The 26225-nt window shown below is 46.5% G+C and overlaps 1 protein-coding gene across 2 annotated transcripts in view; it reads left to right on the forward strand.

Annotated features, from left to right (window-relative positions):
• Positions 1-2422: 2422 nt before the first annotated feature.
• EPHA8 (EPH receptor A8) overlaps positions 2423-26225 on the forward strand; it is a 60853-nt gene continuing 37050 nt past the window's right edge. For both annotated transcript variants that reach the window (XM_083512937.1, XM_083512938.1), the window contains exons 1-3: positions 2423-2668; positions 20533-20597; positions 22712-23375. In XM_083512937.1, the coding sequence (XP_083369063.1) occupies positions 2581-2668; positions 20533-20597; positions 22712-23375 (817 nt within the window). In that variant the 5' untranslated portion in view covers positions 2423-2580. The remainder of the gene's footprint in view (positions 2669-20532; positions 20598-22711; positions 23376-26225) is intronic.

Genomic DNA, 26225 nt, shown 5'->3' on the forward strand with positions numbered 1-26225 from the left:
TCAGATTAGTCATCATGGCTAGGACTCTGAGTTAAGACCATGGGGATTCATTGCTATGTGGGAAATGATGAAAGAAGCAAAAACCCTAAAGAAACCCAACTCTATTTATGGTCACTCTTTCATCAATGAGAACTGTGTTCCCAGAGCTTCCTGGGAAACAAAACAAAACAGAAGTCTGGTGTCAAATAGCGACAGCATCCTCCTCCGCAACAGACAGTGTGCAGATCCTCTACCCAACCTTTCGAAGAAGAGGCAGTGAAAGGGGCAAGATTATAGTAGAAGTAGGAGTTTTACAAAAGCCCCAGTTGCTTCAGACTGGCCCCAACCTGACCCAATCCAAACTGGGGCTGACCCAACCTGAATCTGGCTCCAACTCAGTTTAGGGGCCTTGGACAGTGTGTAATAGAGCATGCAGTTGGGAGGGGTAGAAAATGGAGATCATGGCATTTTTTCTTCTCTCTCTTCCTCACCTGCCAGAACAGGCCCCTTTAAAAGCCCTGGGTGATTCAGGGCAGACCTGCTTCAATCTGTGGCTGCCTCAACCTGACCCAGCTGAATCCTGCATTGATCCAATTTGGCCCAGTTTGGTTTGAGATGTGGAATTTGGACAGCTCTGGTGCACAGCCCTGTTTAGAAGACCATGAATTGGTTGCCCAGTGTTGTGATGCAAGCCTTGACCTTGTCAGAGGCCTGGCCTCACCCTCTGATGTTGCTTCAGCTTTAGATTGAGCCTTATGTAGGAGCAGCAGTTCCACACCAGCTGCACACTCTGGGAAGGGACCACCTCAACTGCTCCAGCAGCCTTTTACTCCAATGGAGTCAGAGGATGATAGTGTGACTACCTCAAACCAGAGGGCCACTGATAGCTGCTATGGACTCACCTAACTGACTTGATTTGCATGGGGCTTGATTTGCATGCAATTTCCCCTCTGCCCCTCTACCCTCTCTTCCATCCCCTGCTGAAGGGGACCCCAATCCCATAGTCAATCCCTAGAGTGAAGCCTAGGGGCTGAGGAAAGGTTCTCTACCTCTGCTGAAGGTCAGGAACTGGAGGAGAACAAACATTTTATCACTCAGGACAGCATTTTTCAAATTATACTTCCAGATCAATAAGCTGAACTTGATTAGAAACAGATGTGTTACTTCTGATTTAAAATGTGATTTGCTCATTTTAATTATACACTTTAGTTTTTACCTCATGTATCATCACATGGTGCTGTGAATTTGTCATTTTAAAGATGTATTTTAAGGCTGAGCAGGAAACCTACAAAGTCAACATTTTGCTGATTTTCACGAGAGATAAGAAAATGTGGAGCCCTGAAGTAGGGGGGGGGGCAAGTCTGGGGCTTTGTTAAGAGGAAAGGCAACTGACTCTCAGACTTTGGGATTGTTGAAATATATACAACAACAAAATAATAATCAGTCTGAGCTGTGCAACTGAAATCAGTTTTACTAGACATATCTTTTAAAAACAATGTGGACTAAAGTCACTTCTGAGGTCGCTTCGGGATTAGGGGTGGTAAAGCGTAATCTTCATTAGTTTCATAGGAGATCCACCCCTTGGTGGGTGTATGTATAAAATCCATATAAACGACTCAGGTCCCAAATCTATGAAAGACTGCCTCCTTCCTTATCTTGGGTGTTAAGATCATGAGAGTCCTGTCCAATATTGTCCAATATTGTGTATATATTGTGATTTAATATCAGTGCTGTGTTTTAATCGTTTAAATTGTTGTAACCCACCCCAGGACCTTAGGGTGAAAAGGTAATAAATTGTAATAAGAATTTCGTGAAAACAATATGCAAAACGCATTATACCAATTGCTTGCAAAAAAGGAGGCAGATCAGGAAAAATGTGCAGTGAAACAAACAAACAAACAAACAAACAAACAAACAAACAAACAAACCATAAACTGATGCTTAAATGTACAGGACCAAACTTCAGATTGGGGGCGGAAGGGATGAGGAACTGCAATCGACAAATCCATCCGTGCCATTCTAGGCAGCTTTTTGCAGCCTTCCCGTCCAAGCGGCTGGGTCCGGGACCTGTCCAGCAGCCCCTTTCCCTCATTTGACCATCCACCCAGCCTGAGGGTCCAGGAAGGGGAAACCGGGCACCAGGCTGTCCAGGCTCGGTTCCCTAGCAACCGCAAACAACCTGCCATGCGGAAGGCGCAAAGGACCGAGAAGAGGCAAGGGCTTCTTTTTGGAGCTGCGCGCAGAGGAGGCGAGATGCAGGAGGCGCAGGAGGTGTTTGACCAAAGGTGCCCACCCCGCTCCCTGGCTGCGCGGAAGGAGATGCTTTCCTGGCCCAGCGATCGGGGTGGGTGGGTGGTGGCGGATGGGGAGGAGAGGAGGGGGGGGAGGAGGGAAGGGGGAACTTTGGCGAGGCTGCAAATCCAATTGGCTTCTGCGCCGTGACAGGCAGCCGGGCGCCTCGCCCCCTCCTCTCGCGCGCAGCGCTGCCGGAGTGTGGATGGGAGCAAATGTGGGGAAAGTGCAGTCGGAGGCGCCGGGGCTCCGCTGACAGCACGCAGCCAGGGCGCTCGCTCTGGCCCGCCGGGCTGCCCCCGGTGCACTATGGCCAGGACCCCGACGGAGCGCGCAGCCTCCTTGGCCGCCTTCATCGCCTCCTGCGCCGCCTGCCTCGCAGCCACCACCAGCGAAGGTAAGAGCCCGGGAGCAGCACGGAGAGGCAGCCCTTGCCTCGGGTGCCGGCTGGCGCGGGTGGGCTGGGCGCTCGCGAGGGCTTGTCGCCCAGCAAACTTCCTCCCCGCACTGCTGGGGAGGGTCTCCCAGAGTTTGATGCTCCTGGAGGTTTGGGGACAGCGACCCGGAAACCTGCCCGAGACCGCTTGTCCCTTCAGCTCAGCGTTGCCCATACTGACTGGGTTTCGGGCAGGAGATGGCGGGATTTGAACCAGGGACCTTTTGTTGCAAGGCAGGGGCTCAGGGAGCTACGGTCCTTCGCCACACAGCGGAGGAGAAGGACATCGGGAACTCCCGCTCTGTAAATAATGAAGAGATTGCCCAGCCCAGGGCTCCAGCAGTGGCAAGGTGTGTGCAGACAGGATGCCCCAGTTTTGCGTGAGTGCAGTGGGCGTTTGTGGTCTGTGAGCTGAGAAGAGGAAGCGGGTGGGTTGCTGGGCGTCTTAAAAGATGGACTTTGTTGCGTAGAAAAGTCCAGGAAGGGGAGGCAGACAGGACACACCTGCTCATCACCTCTATGCTTTAGGAGGAGACTGTCCCACAACATTGTTGCTGGTTCCTTTGCCCAGATGCTGGTCTCAGTGCCCTTGGCTTTTGGGGATCAGCAAGGTGTTGGGGGGTTGGGGCTGAGGCCACCTCTAATGCCAGTCTCTCTTGGCTGGCATCGTTGGTTCTAGAGCAACTGCCCATTTCTGCTGACCCCTCTGATACTGCCAAGACCACCTGCATCTTCCACCATGGCGCATGCCTACTTGTGAAACTATGGCAAAACCAACTTCTGCAGTGGAGCTGCTGTCTCTGCATGGCCAACTTCCCTGGACTTTAAATAAGTGTCCATCCACTGGCATGTTCACATTCCACTGTTGACCTCTGTGCTCTTCCTTGTCTCATCTCTGGTAGACATCCAGGGTCATTCTGTGGGGCCTCAGAGCGAACATCAAGTAGATGGATAACTAGCCAGAGTATTGACCAGTTCTGTGAAGTCTGGTGCTGTTAGCCTGAGTTCTTCCACTACTCCTCTCCAGCAACTACAGCAAAGTCTCTGCACCTCTTCACCTACAGAAGCTTTCACCAACCTGATGCCCACCAGATGTTTTTCGGTGGTACAACTCCCATCAGCCTCAGCCAATATCTGGAGGGCGCCAGGTTAGCAAAAGCTGAGCTACAGCATGCCTCTTGGTAGAGCTGCCCATCTCTCCATTATTCCTGCCAATTTTGTGCCACAACCATACTTCCAAATCCCCTACCTGATTTTGCATTCATTTACAGTGGTACCTTGGTTCCCAAATGGTTTGGCTCCCAAACGCCGCAAACCCAGAAGTGAGTGTTCCAGTTTGTGCACGTTTTTCGGAAGCCAAACGTCCAATGCAGCTTCCGCGGCTTCCGATTGAGTGCAGGAAGCTCCTGCAGACAATCAGAAGCCGCGCTTTGGTTTTTGAAATGTTTTGGCAATCGAATGGACTCCCGGAATGGATTAAGTTCGAGATCCAAGGTACCACTGTATCTGCTTTCATTTATATCCCTCCTTTCTTTCAAAGTACATGGATTTCCTTCCTTTTACTTTACCCTTACAACACCCTTGTGAGGTAGGTTAGACAGACAGACACAGAGAGAGAAGGTATCCCAGAGTCATCCAGTGAACTTTGTGGCTTCGTTGGGATGTGACCCTGAGTCTCCCCAATCCTTGCCATGACTCTAGCTGCTACAAGTCTGTCTTACAAAGGTAAAAGGCTTGGATAGCCCAGTCAGCAGAGCATGAGACTCTTAATCTCAGAGTTATGGGTTCAAGCCCACACTGGGCAAAAATATTTACTGCATTTGGACTAGATGACCCTTGTGGTCCCTTTCAACTCTACAATTCTATGAATCAATAAATTCATGTAGGATAATTCTATTAATGCCATTTATTTTAGCATTTATTAATGCTAAAAGCAACCTATAGGTTCAGGGGGAGCATACCTCTAAATATCAGTTGCTGAGGGGGTGAGGACAATGGGGCATGGATGGTTGGGCCATCCCATGGGCATCTGGATGACCCCTGGCAGAGACAGGATGCTGGATGGGATGGGTGCTTGGTCTGATCCAAAAGGACTCTTCTTATGTTCTTGTGAATAGCAGTGAAGGAGGGTTGTTTTCATGCTTTGCCTATGGGCTCCCCAGAGCCATCGGCTTGACCACTGTGGGAGACAGGATGTAGAATTCGATAGCCCTTTGGTCTGATCCAGCAGTGCTCTCCTTGGGTCCTCACCTGCCTCCACGTGCTTGTTAAAGAAGATATGCCCCTCTCCTGTACTCATCCCCCTGCTCTACCCTGGCCTAGCCCTTCAGAATCACAAGTGCAGTTGTGTTTCCCTGCCACCTAGAGACAGGAGGATCATCACCCACGGTTCTTACCTGCTTCCCCTGGTGGCTGAGAGATCACAAGGAGGTCACGGCAGGGCAAAGCAGCTCCCACAACCCTCCCAGCTCCCTAGCTGCTCTCTCTCACACGCCAACTCTGAAGCTACATTAACCACAGCCACACGGAGAGAGCATGTCAGGTCAAAGACAGCTGGCAGAAAAGGGATTGTGACAGGGAGGATGGGCGCCTCATATGAGCCCTGCTGGATCAAACTCAAGGCCTGTTACAGAGCTGCAGGGGAAACACAAGAGGAGAGGGCTATTCAGCCTATCTAGGGTCACAACCTGTTCCCCCACAAGCAGCCCATGAGAGCAGCAGCCCCCTCTCTGCTGTTCTCTAGAGATTGGTCTTCAGGGACATGCTTCCTGTGATCTTGGAGGCTGTCCGTAGCCATTGGGACTATCATAGACACTGATAGACTTCTCCTCCATGAATTTACTCAACCCCCTTTTGAGGCTATCTAGGCTGGTGACCGCCACATCTTGTGGCAGAGAATTCTGCAGTCTAATTACCTGCTGCCTTGAATATTGCACCATTCAGCTTTGCGGGGTGACCCCGTTGGTTTCTGGTATTAGGAGAGAGGGGGACCAATGCCTCCCTTTCTACTTTCTTCATGCCGGGAACCATTTTACCCACCTGGATTATGTGCTGTTGTCCCCCCACCCCCACCCCATTGTGTCTCCACCCCCCCCAAGCAAAAAAGCCTAAAGCGCCGGAACATTTGAGTTGCTGCATCCCCTTGATCATTTTTTCGCTGCCCTTTCCTGCAGCTTTTCCGCAGGCACCACACCTGCAGTTTCCAAGCTGGTAGAGATAAGTGGGAGAGAGGAGGGTGTCTCGGGGAATTTGCATGAGATCATGGTGACCTGCGTTGCTTTGGCTCCGAATACCCTGGCATGGCCTGTGCTGAGTGGCCGACGTTGCTTCTCACAGTCCACCCTTCTGGAAAGATGGTTCTGAAGGGAGTTGAGGCCAGGTAAACAAAGGGGCCCATCACCTTGACCTCAGGGCTTGGGGCAGTGCACTTGCTCTGTCCCCTTGAGGAGCATGGTGCTTGTGAGCTGCCCAAACCAATCAGGCCAGCCTGACCCTGGCTGGGAGGCTCTGCTCCTGTTTACGTAACAGCATGCTATGATTTGCAGAGCGAGTTTTTTCTCCCCTGATGCTGGGTGGGTTTGAACTATGGGCCACACGAGGCCAATTTGTCCTTGGCTCCAGAATGATGCTGTCCACGCTGCCAGGTCTGTGCCAAGCAATGCGGAGGCTTGGTAGTGGCATTAATGTTTTCCAAATGCCACCTTACAGAAAGAGGGTTGGTGGCTGGGGGGTGGGGGTGGCTGCGGGCTTTCCATTCTGAAGATCCGTCACCCCTGCCTTGATTCCAGATCCTTATTTCATTACTTGATCCCCAAATCCCACCCTTTCCTCTCCATATCAAAGATCTCCTGCCTGGCAGGAACTGAGTTCACGAGAAAATATTTTTGGATATATTTATGCCCATTGCTTTCACACACACAAAATTTTTTTGGACATCTTTTATGCTGTGAGCACGGGTTTCCAGGGTGGATGGACTGACTTGTCAGGGTTTTCTAGTTGCAATCATACTGTTTGTATGTAAATTCAGTTGGGTTCACATTTTAATGCAGACCAACTAATTCATCCACTGCATGAGCAAAAGCACAATCGCTGGATACTCTGATCTCGTCCACACTTCCACCTGTCCTTTGTCTAGAAAGCATGGGTCCCAGCAGTTGAGCCCTTTCATCACCACTTTCCCCAGGAGAACCCACTCTTGAGCGATAAATCAGAGCAAATGTGAACCCAGAGAAAACTCAGTTGACATTTGCTCCGATTTATCACTAAAGTGTAGGCTTCCCCGGGGGAAAGCGACGGGGCAAAGGCAAATCTGGATGAGACCTCATATATCTCCAAATTTTGCAATGCAGTACTCTGACACCCCCAACCCCACAAGAAAGTTTAAGAAGTATAACCATGGGTTTATTAGGCGAATGTCTGCATAACAATGCATATTTTTATGAAATAATATATGAACAGGCATTCTTGCAAAAGCTGTATGTACACTAAATTGCTGAAGAATTTCCGTGAGGACTTTTAAATATATCTATATCCATAAATGTATATATGTTTGTGTGCCTATCATGAATGATGTGGAAGCATGGAGAACTGAACTGTAGGTTGCAAAAATGAAAAAGTCAGAGGCCCCAAGGCTGCCAGATCCATCCAAACCTAGTGTGTATTTGTGACCTTCTACTCACACAACCAGAGGCTGTTCCACTATGGGACATGCCCAGATAATTTATTAATAGTTCAAGGATCACAGTTGGGTCACAGTATTGTGTGGTGTCAAGGTTGCATCCAGTAACAGGATGGTTTGGGCCTGGCAGCCATGTGCTTCTAATACCATGTCATACTCCAGAATTGGAGTATGGACATTGAAGTCATGCAGGAAGCAATGTGTCTGAAAAGATAAATGCTCAGGTACTATTGGGCAAATGGTCCATATTCCAAATCCAGGGCTGTTCCCAGCCATTTTGGCACCTGAGGTGAACCACGAAATGGTGACCTTCCACTGCCACCAGAGACTGAGCTTTCACATGACATAAAAGCCACCTTCAGATATATAGGTGGCGCTGTGGTCTAAACCACAGAGCCTAGGACTTGCCGATCAGAAGGTTGGCGGTTCGAATCCCTGTGACGGGGTGAGCTCCCATTGTTCAGTCCCTGCTCCTGCCAACCTAGCAGTTCGAAAGCACGTCAAAGTGCAAGTAGATAAACAGGTACCGCTCCGGCAGAAAGGTGAATAGTGTTTCCGTGCGCTGCTCTGGTTCGCCAGAAGCGGCTTCGTTATGCTGGCCATATGACCCAAAAGCTATATGCCGGCTCCCTTGGCCAATAAAGCGAGATGAGCGCCGCAACCCCAGAGTCAGTCATGACTGGACCTAATGGTCAGGGGTCCCTTTACCTTTACCTTATAGCACAAGTTTAGCACTTATTCCTGTGTTATTTGCAACCAGATTATTTTCTGGAAGTAAATAGCACAGAAATGAATGCTAAACTTGAGCTACATTTTCTTATTTTTCCAGAGGTGTCATGTGAAAGCTCAGATATAATATGAAATTTAACAGTTAGGGAAACATTGAAGAAAGTGGAATAAACTGCTGTGTGAATGCAGGATGAGTGGAGAGAGAGAGAAAGGAGTACCGGAAAAGAGAGAAAGAAAGAGAGAAAGAGAGAAAGAGAGACAGAAGGAGAGAGAGAGAGAGAGAGAGAGAAACAAAGAAACAAAGAAACAAAGAAACAAAGAAAGAAAGAAAGAAAGAAAGAAAGAAACAAAGAAAGAAAGAAAGAAAGAAAGAAAGAAAGAAAGAAAGAAAGAAAGAAAGAGATTGGAGTCGCAGGAGGAAGGTGAGAAGAAGCACCCACTTTTGGAATCTGGTCTTGCACCCAAGGCAAATCACCTCCATCACCTGAGAAAAAAAGCTTCTCTACCTTTGACTTGGAGGATGCTCAATTACCTTACCTATGCATTCAGTATTTTGTGTGTCAGAGAGACAGACAGAAAGAGAGGAAATGATTTCAGAGTCGGACAGGTAAAGAGCTGGTTGACCTGCACTTCCGTTGACCCATGATCCTCTCTTTCTCCACTGCCAGTCATCACCAATTACACCCTCCCTCTCTGCTTAAAGGAAGAAGGGATTTTCGTTGGGACAACAGCATGTTTGGGTAGGAGGGTGGTGCATTTGAAAAGCCTTTCCTCTACCTGAATGTGATCCCAATACCAAATGAAGTTTGTCTGAAGTTTGTTGCAGTTTAATGTAGGGCAGGGATGATTAGGGATAATCAAAGGGGAGCTGTGGGTGGGGCTGGAGTAAAAAGTAGGTGGGGCTTGAGTCAAAGGTGGGTGAAGCCACCTTTCTCTTTTGTCTGTCTGGTATCACCCCCTCCTTCACTTCCTGCTACTTCCCTTTCCCCCTCCATTCCACCTGCAAGAAATTAGGTCAAGAGCCACATAAAATTAGTCTGTGGGTTGTAGGTTGCCCACCCTTAACACAGTGTACTATTTGACCCTGGGTGAATCTGTCTATTTCATTTTTTTATTCAGTTTTCCACATTTCAAAATCAGTTTGCGTTTTCTTTTAATTAAAAAAATACTTTGTGAAAATTCAGCAGCATTTGAATAATATCAACAACAACAATAATAATTTCCCTTCCATACACAGGTCTGTATGCAATTTTGTCTGATATACACATTTTTGAAAAGCAATTTCCTCTTAGATTATGCATTTTCACATGTTATTTTCACTAATGCATGCATTACAATGCACATTGTCTCCTGGTGTATGCATTTTTGTACACGTCACTTGGCTGGAGAAATGCGTTGCAAAATCCAGATAGGTTAAAATTTCAAAAAATGGCTGTGTTTTTGTTTGCTTATTGTTTCACCAGTGGGTGTGGTGTGACACAACAATGAACATAATTTGACAACATTAATAATAATAATAATAATAATAATAATAATAATAATAATAATAATAATTGCTACTCCCACACCCTTTCCATATATGCGTGTTTCTGTTCTCCCATGATTCACCCATCAAAATGGCAAGAAAGAACTGTATGCCAGTATACTGCCCGAAATTTTGTCATTTTACTCCTACAATTTTCAGGGTTAACGTGGTTGCAAGCCCCCCCCCCCCCCCGCCTGGAAGCAATTAACATGGAATTGAGTCCTAAATTTCCACTATATTCTGCTAACCTTCTGCAATGGTCTTTTACGTCACGTGACAGCTCAAATATAATGCAGAAATTAAAAGGGGAAACAGAATAAACTGACCTGCAAATGTGGTCTATCGTGATCCTTACATCCTAGCATTGTGATCCACAGCACTTCTGACTAAGACTCCAGTCCACAAGACGCACAAGGTGCCACAACATTATTTAGAGCTACGCCTGTAGGTTATGGCTATGGCAACATCACCCCGGCAGAAGAATCCACTACTTAATTAAAACAAGCTATTAAAAGAAAAATTTAAAAATCCAATGAGATATACCATAATAAACTGGGGGGGGGGGCATGGAATGTAAGCCAAAGGACAGTATAGCTCACTGATTCATTGACTTCCTGAAGTTTTTACCCCAAGTGATCTGAATTGTAGAAACTTAATTATCAGCTTCCTTGGGATTAGGAACAGTCTGTGTTTTCTAAATCAGTCAGAAGCAGGTTGGTGCCTCACTATCTTGCAGGAGGGGCTGCAATCAAAGTGGATGGAATGAGAAATCTTTGTTTAGTTTTGTGGCTAGCCAAGTAATGGAGAAATGCACTGAAAAATATGGGCTGGACGATGGGGGCTCTGGTCTTTCTCCCTCTCTCACAGCACTAGAACTCGCGGGCATCCCCAAAAGCTCAATATTGGAAGGACAAAAGGAAGTATTCACACGGAGTGTCGCTAAACTTTGGAACTCGTTCCCCCAGGAGGCAGTGTTGGCCATCGACGTGGATGGCTTTAAAAGACAATTAGACAAATTCATGGAGGGGAAGGCTATCAATGGCTACCAGCCATAATGGCTACGCTCTGCCTCCCCAGTCAAAGGTGGATTGTTTCTGAATACCAGTTGCTGGAAACCAAGGGAGAATGCTGCTGTGCTCAGGTCTTGTTTTGGGGCTTCCCGTTGGTTCATCTGGGGGGCCACTGTGAGCAGTGGCAGAGTTAGTTGCATGGGCGGCCATGTGCACCCGGGGGGGGGGCAGGGCGGGCTGCACAGGTGGGGACGATCCACTGTGAGCTGCACGGGGGCAGGGCTGTCTGCCACGCTCAAGCCACTGCACATGGGAGCGGCAGGGCGAGCTCCCCGCGGTGTGCCTTTTTGTCACTCCCCCTCAGGGATGACCCCTGGGGCAGACCACACCTATCGCAACCCCCTTCCTCCGCTAGTGACTGTGAGCACAGGGTGAGCCATTGGCCTGATCCAGGAGCCTCTTGTTATGTTCTTATGATACACAGTGGTCATTCCTACCCAGAATGTAGGAATGATCAGTTCCTTACACATACTGAACAAAGATTGGGTGGGACTCATTAAAAGTGTCAGATCGAGGTTGCCGAGTCGGTCTATATTGGTTAAGGTGATCCTTCGAGTGAACTGGTCTCAAGTTATTAAAGACTAGGCTGTACAGTCCCCCACTCCGAGTCACTGGTGTGGACTAGAATATCCACATGCCCCAAACAGTCACTGAAAAGCTAGGAACGTCATTCCTTAGTCCTTAAATTGTGGGTCCTTAAAAGGGGTAAGGGACGCGGGTGGAGCTGTGGGTAAACCACAGAGCCTAAGACTTGCCGATCAGAAGGTCGACGGTTCGAATCCCCGCCATGGGGTGAGCTCCCGTTGCTCGGTCCCAGCTCCTGCCAACCTAGCAGTTCGAAAGCACATCAAAGTGCAAGAAGATAAAAAGGTACTGCTCCGGCAGGAAGTAAACGGCATTTCCGTGTGCTGCTCTGGTTCTCCAGAAGCGGCTTAGTCATGCTGGCCACATGACCCGGAAGCTGTAAGCTGGCTCCCTTGGCCAATAAAGCGAGATGAGCGCCGCAACCCCAGAGTTGGCCACGAATGGACCTAATGGTCAGGGGTCCCTTTACCTTTACCTTTAAAAGGGGTAAGCAAGCTTCCAGTCTGTCACCAAACTAGAGGTCACATTTTATTATGACGAATTCCACACTGAATGTTTTCTGTAGCAGGAGCTACTGCATTATCATTGGTGTGTTAGAAGTATTGCTAAAAAATATTAGTTTACCTTTTACACCTACTTTCATGCTGGATATAATGTGTGTATACAATGCTATTTTTCTAGAAAAATAGGTGCCGAAGCTCATCATGAACTTCACCCTTGTTCTTTTAGAACGACAATGGTGCCCATCTGAGAGGTGTCAAGCTTACCTCTGTGAGCTCCAACTGCAAAAAAAGCCGTGTGTGTGTATATGTACAATATCTTATTTATAGTTTAGCTCTCCCTCCCCCCCCGAAATTGTTTAGGGTTTGTTTCGTTATTAACAATTTGTCTTGAACTTGGTAATGTTAAACATATTTTGATATTAGTTTTTTTTTAAGTGATGTAATTATCTATAAAGAACTTTATGGGTTGTAGTCAATATTAGTCCTACTCAAACTCATTACAGGTAATCAACATAACTAAGGTTCATTAAGTTCAATGGGTCTACTTTGTGTAGCACAAGCACTGGATACAACTCAGTATCTTTAAATGGATTCAGGAGAATATATTTCACTCCATTTTATTTTGTGTCAATCATCTGTTTCCTGATTATGTTTGAATTTTTCAGTGCCCTTAAAAATGTTTCCTTCCCTGAAATGTGTTAAGCTCACAATAAACACTAATTTTGGAATTTATTTCTTCAAGCTGGAGGTCACCCCAGAATTGCTTCTGTAAGACCCCACATCTCTCACACACATGCTTACATAAGTAAATTGACAATACTTGCTTTATGCTTATGACTTAGCACACTTGTTTCCAGCAATCTAGTTTAAAAATATGTTTTATGTGTGTGTGCTTTTAGGAAGGGAGGAATGCAAGGGCAGATTTATCTGTACACATAACACACACACACACACACACACACACACACAGAGAGAGAGAGAGAGAGAGAGACTAATTTTTCATTAACTGTAACTACACCCTTCGAAAAGCTGTTGATGATAGTTTTATAAGCCATGTCGGCAGGAGATCCATTTTGAAATGATTTTCCAGTGTGTGATTTGTCTGACTTATTAAGCAGGCTGGTGCCTGCTTTTGTCGTGCAATATCCTCAGAATGAGACTTCTATTGACATCATGCAAAATTCAGTTTAATTGGCTATTGCTTTCAAAGCAAGGCCTTCGGCCGTCTGGAAGCGTTTCATCGTTCTGACAGTCCTGTGTGGTGCAGAATGAGCGTGAGAAAGAAAGGGGCCACTTGCCATCATTAGTACAAACTCATTGGCCTGGCATGTTTTTCTTTGTTTTCTACTGGGTGTGATTATTGTAGCCTGATTCTGTGGCTGGCCGGCCAAGATCTGCCTCCATCTGATTTGAGAGGAGGAAATAGCAGCGGGATTGAAATTAAGAAGTGAGTGCAAAGTAATAAGAGTCAAACAAAGAGGAATTAATTCCTGACCACTCGAGATCTCTTCAGTTGGTCAATGCTAAACACATGTCATATTTATTTACTTACTAAAAGCCCTGCACCCTACATTGCTAAGGAATTACTGGAAAATGAAAAGGACTGTGCAGTTTTGAAACCAGTGGTCAAAAACAGTTTGGTTTTGAATGCTTCAGTCCGCCATGTTAAATCAAAATTGTATCCAAACAGAGACAAAAACCTGCCCCTTGATCTCAGGAACCGTCATGCAAAATTTGGCCATGATATCTCAAGAGCTGTCCAAATGCATAGTGAATAGGCAACTAGCTTGGTCAACATTCAGCATTCTTGATCCCGTAAGTAGGGGCGAAACCCTGTAGTACAGGGCCTCCAATACCCACCTTCCTGAGCTGCTCCAGAAGAAGACACCATGGGCAGTGCCAAGGTGTCAAAAGCAACTGAGATGTCAAGGAGAACCAATAGGGTTACATTCCTCCAGCTCTCTCCCAACAGAGGTAATACCGTATTTTTCGCTCTATAAGACGCACCAGACCACAAGACGCACCTAGCTTTTGGAGGAGGAAAACAAGAAAAAAAATATTCTGAATCTCAGAAGCCAGAACAGCAGGAGGGATCACTTCGCAGTGAAAGCAGCAATCCCTCTTGCTGTTCTAGCTTCTGGGATTGCCGCGCAGCCTGCATTCGCTCCATAAGACGCACACACATTTCCCCTTACTTTTTAGGAGGGAAAAAGTGAGTCTTATAGAGCAAAAAATACGGTAAATCAGGGCAATCAGGGCTCTTTCGGTGGCAAAACCGGGTCTGAAACCAGACTGGAATAGATCTAAATAGTTTATATAGTCCATCGGGAACATCTGCAGCTGGCCAGCCACCATTTTCTCAACCACCTTGCCGTGAAAAGGAATATTGCAAACTGGATGCTAGTTTTCTGAAACCTCTTTATCCAGGGAAGACTTCTTTAAGAGGGGCTGTATAACTTCCTCCCAGAATAAGGCACTGATCAATCTCACTGGACTCATCTGTTTTGCGGGGCTTCAAAGCAATTGTGAGGCATGACATAAACAGGTATTTGCATGGTATATCCCTGCTTAAAAAGGGCACATTATGTATGTGTTACTTTCAAAGTGTACTCCTATGCGCCAGTTTCATCCCATTCCTGCATTATCAGGTGGATTAAAAATAATAATAATCTGCACCAAAAATCTGCATTTATTGAATATTTTAAAACATTTTTTTAAAAGAATCAAAACAAGTGCTTTTGAATCTCTCAAGTATGCTTTTAAAAGCATATTTTTTGCCCTAGCCAGCATGACCAATGCTTGGGGATAATAAAAACAAAACAAAGCAAAACAAAACAAAACAAAAAATAAACAAAACAAAACAAAAAATAAAATAAAATCTGTTGAGCTACCCCTGTTATAGGTTCATCTTTCCCATGCAAATGTCATAAATGCAGGAGATACAGGTCGATTGCAGCATTAATTCTGTAGAGACACATTTTCTCCCCAACGTGCAGGAAGCCTGTGTGTGAGAGAGAATCAGAACCCAGCAGCACCGACTGCCTCATTCAATTGCTTAATTATGCAATCCTGCTAAACGTCCTGCAACCTTCTTAAACTTCTTGCATCCCCTCCCTCCCCACGGCCCTGACAGGTCCTTTAATTAACTATATGCAGTTTGCCAGGTCAGAATGCCAGGAGAAGGCGGAGGCGGAGGCGGAATATTTTTGCTACCTAGCTTTGGGAACTGCCTCGCCACACAGCATGCTCTAAATGGAGCTTAACCAATTTCGCTTCCAGGAGCAAAAGTGCAGAACCAAAATAGACTGAGAATCTCTCTTTCTCTCTGGCACTCCCCAGTAAGGTGAGATGTGTGCTGTGGTACAAGAGAAGCCTTTGAAGGAACCCCGTTTCCCCCACCGCTGATGACAGCTTTATTCCCAATGCAACAGTGCAGAGGTAGAGAGCCTCTGGCTCACTAAACAGACGTGGCACATGTCTCCATTTGGCCCATAAGGTTGTTTTAATTTGGTCACCCCGGCCACTCTGGGTGGCTTCCAGCGTATAGGTGAGGTAAAGGGACCCCTGACCATTAGGTCCAGTCGTTGCCGACTCTGGGGTTGCGGTGCTCATCTCACTTTAGTGGCCAAAGGAGCCGGCATACAGCTTCTGGGTCATGTGGCCAGCATGACTAAGCCGCTTCTGGAGAACCAGAGCAGCGCACGGAAACGCCGTTTACCTTCCCACCAGAACGGTACCTATTTATCTACTTGCACTTTGACATGCTTTTCAGACTGCTAGGTTGGCAGGAGCAGGGACCGAGCATTGGGAACTCACCCTGTCACAGGGATTCAAACCGCCGACCTTCTGATCAGCAAGTCCTAGGCTCAGTGGTTTAACCCACAGTGCCACCCGCGTCCCGGCTTCCAGCATATACAGAAATATAATGAAACATCAAACATTATAAACTTTCCTATACAGGCCTGCCTTCAAATGTCTTCCAAAGGTTGTAGAGTTTCTTATCTCCTTGACATCTGATGGGAGAACGTTCCACAGGGTGGGTGCCACTACTGAGAAGGCCCTCTGCCTGACTCCCTATAGCTTCACTTCTCCCAGTGAGGGGGCAGCCAAAAGGTTTTCCACAAATGGTACTTAACTGCCCCACACCTGATGTCATAAATGTTGGAGCAGCTATGAATACAAACTGCAAATAGATATTTTCATTCCTTAGGCAGCTTGCCAGGGGTTACAGCAAGCTCCTTCAGAGACACGTTTTCAGCAGAATCTGCCTCTTGATGCTGACAGCATGCCTCCAACAGCTGATCAGCCTCTTTGAAGTTGTCACCTGTCATCATAATGATGTCAAGTGACTGACAAGTGGGCAGGGTCAACCACCTGTCAAAGCTGGACTATGGGGAGCGGAGGCAGTCAAAGTTCTGGCTTGTTGCAGTTGGGAGGGGGCATAGTCATAGTAGAAGCAAGGATTAAGTCCCCTTCCTCAACACCATCACTATGGACCACGCCAGCTTTGTTTACAGTTTTTGTTTTTAATCGTATCCGTGCAATTGCTAATTGCACAAACAATGGCACATCTAGGTCAATCCTAATTTATGGGCAAATGAACTAATGTAGAGAAAGTGGAAAGGGAGTTTCATCGGCCAAAAGAGAACTGGGATGGGGGGTGGGGAGACAGAATGAAATGGCCAGAGCAATTCTGGAAGGGGGGGGAGGTGGGCCAGCCTTTTGGTTTAAAGAACTAATTGAGCCTCCTGGCAATTGGGTGATACAATAGGTAGGGGTGTGTGTGTTTGCTTGCTGATTCGGCATCCTCTTAATTTTTAAAAAGAATAATTTAAAATATTAACAGTGGAATCCTTATGCATGTCTGCTTAGAATTAAGTCCAGTGAGTAGCTTTTTTTGGGGGGGGGGAATTCAATTCAGTTCACATTTAAAGGTGAACCCACCTAATTTGCACTTTCAGAAACAAAACAAGAACTGAAATTTGCATTTCTCTGAATTTTGCAATGCACTTCTCCAGCCGAATAATGTCTACCCCAAAAAATGTGCATGCAAGGATAAGGTGTGCATGCAAATGTACGTATGCCATAAAAAAACAACATACAGAAATGAATTGTATTTGGGGAAGATGCTTTGGAAAAAAAATAGTAAATGTGTTTGTTAAGGATAATGGCATACAAAATGTAGATTAGGAGAAATTTGCCCTAAAATGCTGATGAATTTTCATGAGGACTTTATAAAAGAATTGCAAACTGATGTGGAAATATGGAGGGCCAAACTTAAGAATGGAAAAATGAGAAACTGATAAAAACCAAAATTGGCATAGGTGCCCATCCTTACATCTAAGCAAATTGGTACAGGAGTGCTCCCTAAATGCGCAATCCTATACATACTTATCTGAGAGTAAATCCCACCGATTTCAACTGGGCTTGCTTCTGAGTAGACATGCACAGGGTTTGTAATGAAGGCTGGATTTCTGTGCTCACTTACCTTGGAGTAAGTCAATGAAACTTAGTTCTAAATACAGTGCAATATTCAACACAATGTGGGCATGACATTGAGTGTCCAAATTCCTAGTTGTGTCTTCACCAGCACTAGCCAGAGGCTGATTTGACATATGCCACCAGGGCTGGCCCACCCATGAGACAAGGAGAGGCCATGTCTCAGGTGGCAGGATCTACAGGGGCAGCATATCCCAGTGTAGATCTTTATCTCCCTCCTTGATCCTGATCACTCACCCCTTCTTCCCTGGGGGGGAGGGGGTGCCTTTGCCTCAGGTGCCAAAATGTCTTGTGCTGGCCCTGCATGCCACTGTATTTGACAAAGCAACTTATGGTGGCCACAGTCATGCAATTTGATGGTAAGAATAATATTTATCCAGCAGCATAAATATTGCAGTTTATTGCTGGCTGGGTGGTGAGTTGTTTCCTCACCACAAGCACATTTTAAGCCTTGGAATCACTTCCCGGATTCACAACAAAGGCCAGACTCAGAACATCTGTGTTCCCCTGAAGAATTGGATCGTAATTTGTGGCCTATTTGTGGCTGAAGTGGTGCAGAGGAAATGCGGGGATGGGAAATGTCAGCATGGAGAGCAGAAAATATTTCTGTGCCGGCGCCCTAGGGGAAGAAAAATGGGGGGATTTGCTACTTAATGGGCAGGTACGCAGTGGGGCTTTGTTCTCCAATGCATGGTTGGCATATCAGGTGCTAGAAACTGAAGGGAAGGAAAAGCTCCAGAAAATTATTCAGACAAAGCAGCATAAATACATATTAGGAACAAAACAGGCACACTCAGAGGTATATTTCAGTCACATCCTTCTGCCAAGGAGTTCTAGGAAAGCTACATGGTTCTTCTCCTGTGTAGACAGTACTGAGATAGATAAACATAAGATACTGACACAGTATAAGGCCTACTGTATGTCTCTCATCCAAAATCTGTTGCTTGCAGCATGAGCTGTATCCTGCAAAAGTATCCATGCACTGACAGACCCTCCAAGTGTCCCTATTTTCCAGGGACAGTCCTGGATTTATGGAAGCCATCCCAGTTTCTGATTTGTTCTTGGAATGTCCCCTTGTCCTTAGGATGTCCCTATTTTCACAGGAGAAATGTTGGAGGGTATGGAGCTATCTGACCCCCGAGCCATCTGAAGACAGCTCTGTGTAGGAAAGTTTCTTAATGTTTAATGTTTTGCTATGTTTTTATATATGTTGGAAGCCGCCCAGAGTGGTTGAGGCAAGCCTTTCCAGATGGGCAGGGTATAAATAGTAAAATTATTGTGATGATGGTGATGATGATGATGATGATGATGATGACGGAGGAACAGGACGTCCCTGTTTTCATTGGATAAATGTTGGAGGGTATGACGGACCTTGGCTGGCAGCTGCTGGTCTTTTCTCATTCCCAACCATCGCAGGGTTGCCAAGAAAATGGCCCCATGAGCCTCTTGCTTGACACAACGAATGTCCAACATGGAGGAGGCTGAGCTTTTGGCTGCCCACCCACACCACACACGCACATGGCTAGATTAAAGAGAACCTTCACCAGCGCTGAAAGGCATTTGGTTTCCAGATCACGAGCAGAGCAATTTGCCTCGACTTCCTCATTAACTTAAGCTGGGCTCCCTGGAGGCGGACAACTTTGGAGCAGGTGACTTTGATTCCACCCCTGCTGTCTCCCCCTACTCCATGAAATCTCTGCTTGGGAGATCCTGCTCGCTCGCTTCTTTTGGTGTGAGCAGAGAGGTATTGGTATGGGTTTGTGTGTGTGCGTGTCGTAGCTGTGCACCACGGGGCATAATTACTTTGGCTTTAGTGTGCAGACTTCAAACCTGGATTAATTCCCGCAGGAAATGTGAAACAAACAGAGAAGGACTTGGCTGAGCCTCTGGAAAGTAAAGATTGCAAGGGGGAAGTGGGAGCACGTTGTTTTGGATGGAGTGGCTCTGCCCTTGAAAGAAAGAAAGAAAGAAAGAAAGAAAGAAAGAAAGAAAGAAAGAAAGAAAGAACAATGCACAGATTCATGGGGAGAAATGCTGGATCTGGCATTTCTTCCGGGTGTCTAGATGGATTTATTATTTTATTTAGTGGATCTGTACCCCACTCTTCAGCCAAAAAGACTTTCAGAACGGTTAATCAAACAAAAACACAGGTGTACGATGGAGGCTGGTTCATTATGGGAAAAGCAAGCTCTATTCTGCAGTTGTGGCTAACACCAAAACTAGAAAAAGGGGTGCTGGAACTCACCATGAATACGTCCCTTGTTCTCTTAAAATGACAATGGTGCCCATCTGAGTGGTGCCGGAATGCAGTTCCCATGAGTTCTGGCTGAAAAAGGCTCTGGGTAACATCACTGGGCTTTAGAGGTGTGTTTGCATTTGTGCGATGTCAGACTTGAACAAATGTTGCTGCTTCTGCCATCACACTTCCCAGGGCAGAGGCTCCCAACCTTGCCTTCACTCAAGCTTAGTGATGGCCCAATCTGTCAGTTTCTGTTTCTCTCCATTCCTCATCTTTCCACTCTTAAGTTTGCTTTTCTACATCTCCACATCAGTTTGTGAATTTTTTTTAAACTTCCTCATGAAAACTGAGAGTTTTAATGAGAATTTCTCCTGACAGTTTGCAGGTATTTTTGCACATTTTTGCAAAGCACTTCCCCTAATGGAATGCATGTTTGTATACTTATTTTTACTAATCAATAAATTTTGATGCACATTGCACAATTTTACCATGGTATACAGTGGTACCTCAGGTTAAGTACTTAATTCGTTCCAGAGGTCTGTTCTTAACCTGAAGCGTATGTAACCTGAAGCATATGTAACCCAAGGTACCACTGTAATTGGTTAGTTTCTCACACAATCCTCTCTATTCTCCATCCCGGCAAACAGAAGGCCTTATCAAGGATAGATTCCAGCCAGACGGAAACACTCAAGGCGGGTACAGAGTTGGGCCAGTGAGGGGTATGGCCTGGGGAGAGGGTGTGTGTCTGGAAATGGGGTGTGGCCTGGGAAGAATCCCAGGGGCCAAGTGGAAAGGCCTAAAGGGCTGCATTTGGTTCCTGGGCCGCAGATTCTCCACCCCTGCATTAGAGCATCCATTCATTTGAGGGCTCCCAGGTTCTTCAGACTCTGACTTTTGATGAATGGGTTCTCAAGAAGGCCCAAGTATTTGCTGGACAACTGTGCGTGCCTCACATTCTCTGTCTGTCTAATGAAAGTTTTCTTCTTATATCTTTCAGTGAACTTGTTGGACACTTCCACCATTATTGGCGACTGGGGCTGGCTCACCTACCCTTCCCATGGGGTAAGTCACCTGGAAAACCTATGGAGAGGGATGAGTGATAGGTCAGTTGGTAGAGCATGGGAATCTTAATTGTGGGTCTGAACCCCACGTTGGGTGAAAAAATCCCACATTGCAGGGGGGTGAACTAGATGATCTTTGTGGTCTCTTCCAATTCTACACTCCTCTGATTCCTGTTGGGTTGAGCCAAATTTCCATACTGTTCAGTTTCTTATTTCCTAATGTTTCTGAGAATCCCACCCACTGGGAAGGAAGTAGCCACCATCTTTTTTGATGGACTGACTTAGGCTACCGCTTTAGAAGGCTCAGTGGGGAACTGATTGCCCCTACAGCCTCTATTCTTCTCCTCCATGAATTTATTTATTCCTCTTTTAATGCCTTCCAAGTTAGTGGCTACCACTGCTTCTTGTGGGAGAGAGTTCCACAGTCTAAATATGCACTGTGTGAAGAAGAGTTACTTCTTTTTGTCTGTCCCTAATCTTCCAATGTTCAGCTCCATTGAATAACCCCAAATTCTACTTACCTGGCAGGGGAGATACCATGATCACAAATTCTAATAGCATAGTGGGAGGAAAAAAATTCCCCCTTTGCCAAACAATTTCTCCCAGCAAACATCTGCGCTTCCTTCTTCCTTTGCCCATGTGGGCAAGCTTAAGCCACACTCGTATCTATTATTTGCATCTTTATCCCTTTATAATCTGGTGTGTATGTGTGTGTGTGTGTTTAAAATCTTGTGTTGATTTTAATTTAAACTGTTAACAAGTTCCTGAATACAGATGTAATCAAACCCGCTTGCCTGCCGCATTAATTATGATGTCCTCATTTTCATCTTGCTAGGAGACCTTATCTCAATGACATGGGAAGAGAGGAGAGTCATTTCGCTTTATGAAAAAAGAAACAGAGATAGGAATAAGGCAGTGCATGTTAGGTTGTAATAGGAGCTCTCACAGCCTGTCCCTTTTCTTGCACAGTTTGCATCCCAGTTAATCAGAGGAACCTCTTTCAAATAAGGAAAGTGCTTTAAATAATCAGCTGTCGGGAAACTTCCACCACATGGGCCTAATATGGTCTTGGAGATCGGCTTGCAAGGCTGTTCGGGGCAAACCTGAGTCATCTTTCCTGGGCCTGATGTCTTATGAGAAAATTCAAGCCACATGGGAGCATTCAGCAGGCAAAACCTGAACTTTTTGAATTGGATGCCTTTTTTCTGCTGCCTTGCACAGTAAAAAGAAAAAGTCTCCAACTTCAAAACACACCAAATTTTGTTTGCAAAGGAAGGATCAAGAGCACACTTAGAGTGCACACCTGGGCTTGAACTATCAATGACCTAACATCATATAGCATCAGATGAGTGGCAGGTACATAGCCCGCCTACCTGCCAGAGTAGCCTGTGTCAGGTTAGCCACTTCCCGGTCTGGTCCTCTGTCCAAATCTACATAGTTCTGTAACCTCTGAACTCATCCAACTAACAATCCTGCGAATGTTTGCTCAAAATAAGTCCTGTTTAGGGATGGATGAATCTGCATATTGTGGTTTCTTCCAGTTTCTCATTTTCCCAGTCTTAATTTAGATTGCCCCATTCCCACATACATTTCCCTACCCCCAAAACGGCAATATGAAAATTCGTACTTGTTTTTTTGTGCTCATTTCTGCTAATATGTACATTTTTATACACATATGTTTCTGGTATATGCAATTTCATGAGCAACTTTACCCAAATGCATTTCTATACCTTATTTTCTGTGCACATTTAACAAATATGTGGATTTTAACTTTTATTGCTTGGCTGGAGAATTGCATTGCAAAATTCAGAGAAATGGGTTTCAGGCTGCATATTCACACAAACTTGGTAAGCTGGCATTAAAATGTGAATTGAACCACTTTCTTCCCCTAGCCTGACTGAGTTCAGTGAGACTGAAGTCAGTGTCTTTATGACTGTAGCCCTACAGCACCCTCCTACACTTGTCTGTTGACAAAGGTCAAGATGTCAGTTAAAGCATGAATCCTGCCTAGCTTCTATTTGCTGTGACGTCGCTTAGCTTGGGACGTAGGTTTGAAGTACAAAATCTGCTGGAACTGGTGCCTCTAACTCCTCTCTCCTGCTCTTTCTTTCAAAGTGGGACTCCATCAACGAAATGGATGAATTCTTCAACCCCATCCACACCTACCAAGTCTGCAATGTCATGTCCCCCAACCAGAACAACTGGCTGCGGACTAGCTGGGTGCAGCGTCACGGGGCTCACCGGGTGTACGCAGAGATCCGCTTCACCCTGCGGGACTGCAACAGCATGCCAGGGGTCCTGGGCACATGCAAGGAGACCTTCAACCTCTACTACCTCCAGTCAGACCGTGATCTGGGCAGCACCCCCCGCGAGAGCCAGTTTGTGAAGATTGACACCATTGCGGCCGACGAGAGCTTCACCAACGTGGACCTGGGCGTCCGGCGACTCAAGCTCAACACAGAAGTGCGTGGCGTGGGGCCCCTGAGCAAAAGAGGCTTCTACCTGGCCTTCCAAGACATTGGAGCCTGCATTGCCATCGTCTCGGTCCGAGTTTACTACAAGAAGTGCCCAGCCATGGTGAGGAACTTGGCGTCCTTCTCCGAGGCAGTGACAGGAGCAGACTCCTCGTCCCTTGTGGAGGTGCGGGGCGAGTGCGTGGGGCACTCTGAGGAAAGGGACACCCCGAAAATGTACTGCAGCGCTGACGGGGAGTGGCTGGTGCCCATCGGAAAATGCGTCTGCAGTGCCGGCTATGAGGAGCAAAGGGATTCGTGTCTGGGTAAGTCTGGATGTGGGTTGTGCAAAACTACTGTTGCTGCTGTTGGGAAGGATGAAGAGAAGAGGCACCGGGAGAAAATGTTTTGGTGCTGCTCTATTTGGTCAGGTCCACTTCAAAGAACAGGTACAGGGTTGCCCCCCTCCCCCAATTTGCAGCTAAAAAAAAAGAAATCACAATATTGCCTGACAATGACCTGTGAGCTTCCATCAGGGGCAGACTTCAGTAATCTTTCATAATGCGAAGGTTGCCATATTTCAGTAAGTGAAAATCTGGACAGAAAAGCTGTTGAGCTTTTTCGGCAAAATCATGAAAAAAATTGCTGTTCTTCAGCACTGCCGACATGAGCTGCCATAGGTCTAGATTTGACCTATTTCTGCCCGGACACTGCTGCCGACTGCAATATTATGGATATGTCCAGGAAATGGCAACCCTACTAAAACAGTGCCCTGTGCAAGGCCAAAATTTGGCACCCCCAAATGGATTATGGGTTTCCTCAATTTTATGCCCCCTTAGCCCACACCACCCTAAATCTGGTGCTGCTTCCATAACCTGGAGGATGCCAAGGTGCTGGTTAAAGGGAGAAAAATAGGAAACCAGTCAGAAGAGGGAAAAGGCCCGCTTAGACCTCTAACAGCTTACAGCACGCATCCTGGAGCCAAGGATTATTACATTGTTTCCGGTTCCACCGCTGTCTACCTTCCCAGGACTTCTCGAGGTGGAATTAGAAGCGGGAGGTCCTTCTGGGCCCATGTACAGTGCAGGAGTCAATAACAATGGAGATACCCGATTTGCTCCGAGTAGAGATTGCCCTGAGCGCCAGCCTCACATGCATTGATTATTTGGCGCCTTGCCGAGCGGCCTCCCTTCCAGCTGTGTGCATTTGGCTCCGCTCCAGGGCCTTCCCTTGGGGGCTCTGGCCACTTCTGGGCTCCATCAGCCGGCCGTTTTTTCTGCAGCCCTGCCTTTCCTTTGGCAGGAAATTTCCTCAGCAAAGAAAACAAAAGCAAAGTCAACAGAAACAGAGCTATCTCCTTAATCCATCGCAGGCGAGCACTTGGAGGAAGATGGAGGCGTTTTCCCCGAGTGTCCGTGGGCTCTGGGAAGACGGCTGCAGCTCGCAACTGTATAAACGACGATAAGGAGGCAGCAGCTGTGCAGAAGGCAGCAGCACACACTGCCCTGAGGCTACATGTGTACAACAGGCGACTTGACTGGGGTCCTCATAGGAGGCTTTGTTTGCTTTCAGTTTCTTTCAGGGGGGGGGGCGCTATTTAGAGGAGCAGAGCTTTGACTTGGCAAATATGAAAAGACGGCTTTGTTTAGAGGCGGGGGGAATGTGAACAGCAGGATTGACAATACCTTGCACAAGGTTACCTCTGGCAAAGTCACGCAGGGAAGGACACGACTAAGCTAGACAGATGCCCGTCTTCACGTGCCCTGGATACATTGCAAGTTCGGAAGTCACATAGGCTGTGAACCAGGTGAAGCAAAGAGGGAACTTCCTGGCCAGAGGCGGAATGTGGCACTTCAGGGTTCTTTATCTGGCCCTCAAGACTCTCCCTAGGCCACACTCCCTCTCCGCAAGCCACAGTCCTCATTGGCCCTGCTAATGTTTAATTAGGTTTTAAAATCATAATTATGATATAGGAAGGAGAGGACTGGGGAAGGAGTCCTTCGCCTCCAGATTGCCCCCTCAACAGCTGTTGTGTGGAGGGGTGATACAGAGGGTAGGCATCAGGCAAGAAAGTGAATGTCAGGTCAGGCAGGCAGGGGTGGGACTAGATGACCGCTGGGCACCCCTTCCAACTCTGCAATTCCTTTGTTGTATATACTTTCTTTGCTAGCAATTTCCCCTAAGATAGAACTCCAGTTCTTCCTTTTCAGTTATGCCCCGGCTTTTGACCTGTCCTGAACCTGAGGTCTCATGAGGTCATGTGGGCATCACTGCAATAGGGGCAGTGGGAGAAGACCCTTCAGAGAAAATATGATGGTCTGGGGAGATATAAGTGGGGGTGGAGAGAGAGAGAGAGTAAGAGTCCCTGAGCTGTGAAGGGACTTAAAGATCAAAAACAGCACCTTGGACCCCCAAAAGACCTGGGATTAAGCTGAACACAGGTACAAGTTTTCTCTCTGCATGTACTGTGTGAAGTAATATACTTGGTACAGCTTAGCTATTTGTGTACATGGGTGCACAGATGGTGCACACATTGAATAGAACATGTGAACACCCCTTAGACAGTAAGAATTATTTATTTACAGTGTTTTTTTTAAAAAAAATGCTATAATTCTGATAGTTTGAGAAGTTAGTGTTTTTGTTCTAAAGTTAAGACCCTGTGCAGAAAATAATGAAAAGAGCAACACTGCACAATTCTTTCTGTCAAATGTAAACCTTGGTAGTGGGCTTGTTTTTTAGGAAGCACAACAGACCTAGCATGCCTTGCCTTGTTGCCAGAAAAAGGGAATTGCTTCAATGGCGCATTATCGCTGCTTTCACACAGCAGCTGAACCTGTTTCCCCAGTGTTTCCCCAACTTCCACATTACACCTGAGCTTTCACCCAACGTCAAAGCTACTCCTGGAAATACTGTGCAAATTTAGTGCTCATTTCTGTGTTATTTGCAAAGCATCCCCCCCCCCCCCCGGAAGCAAGTAACACATGAACGAGTGCTAAATATGTGCTATATTCTGCTACATTTCTGGAAGTGGCTTTTACATTGTGTGGAAGCTCAAATATAGTGCGGAAATTAGCAGTTAGGGAAGCATCAGAGAAACAGAACACAGTTCCATATGAATGCAACCTTAATTGGTGTCACCTAAACCCTTTCCTTTGTCTGGCAGCAAATTTGTGAAG

The sequence above is a fragment of the Podarcis liolepis genome, assembly GCF_965112155.1.
Source record: "Podarcis liolepis genome assembly, chromosome: 7".
Lineage (NCBI taxonomy): Eukaryota > Metazoa > Chordata > Lepidosauria > Squamata > Lacertidae > Podarcis > Podarcis liolepis.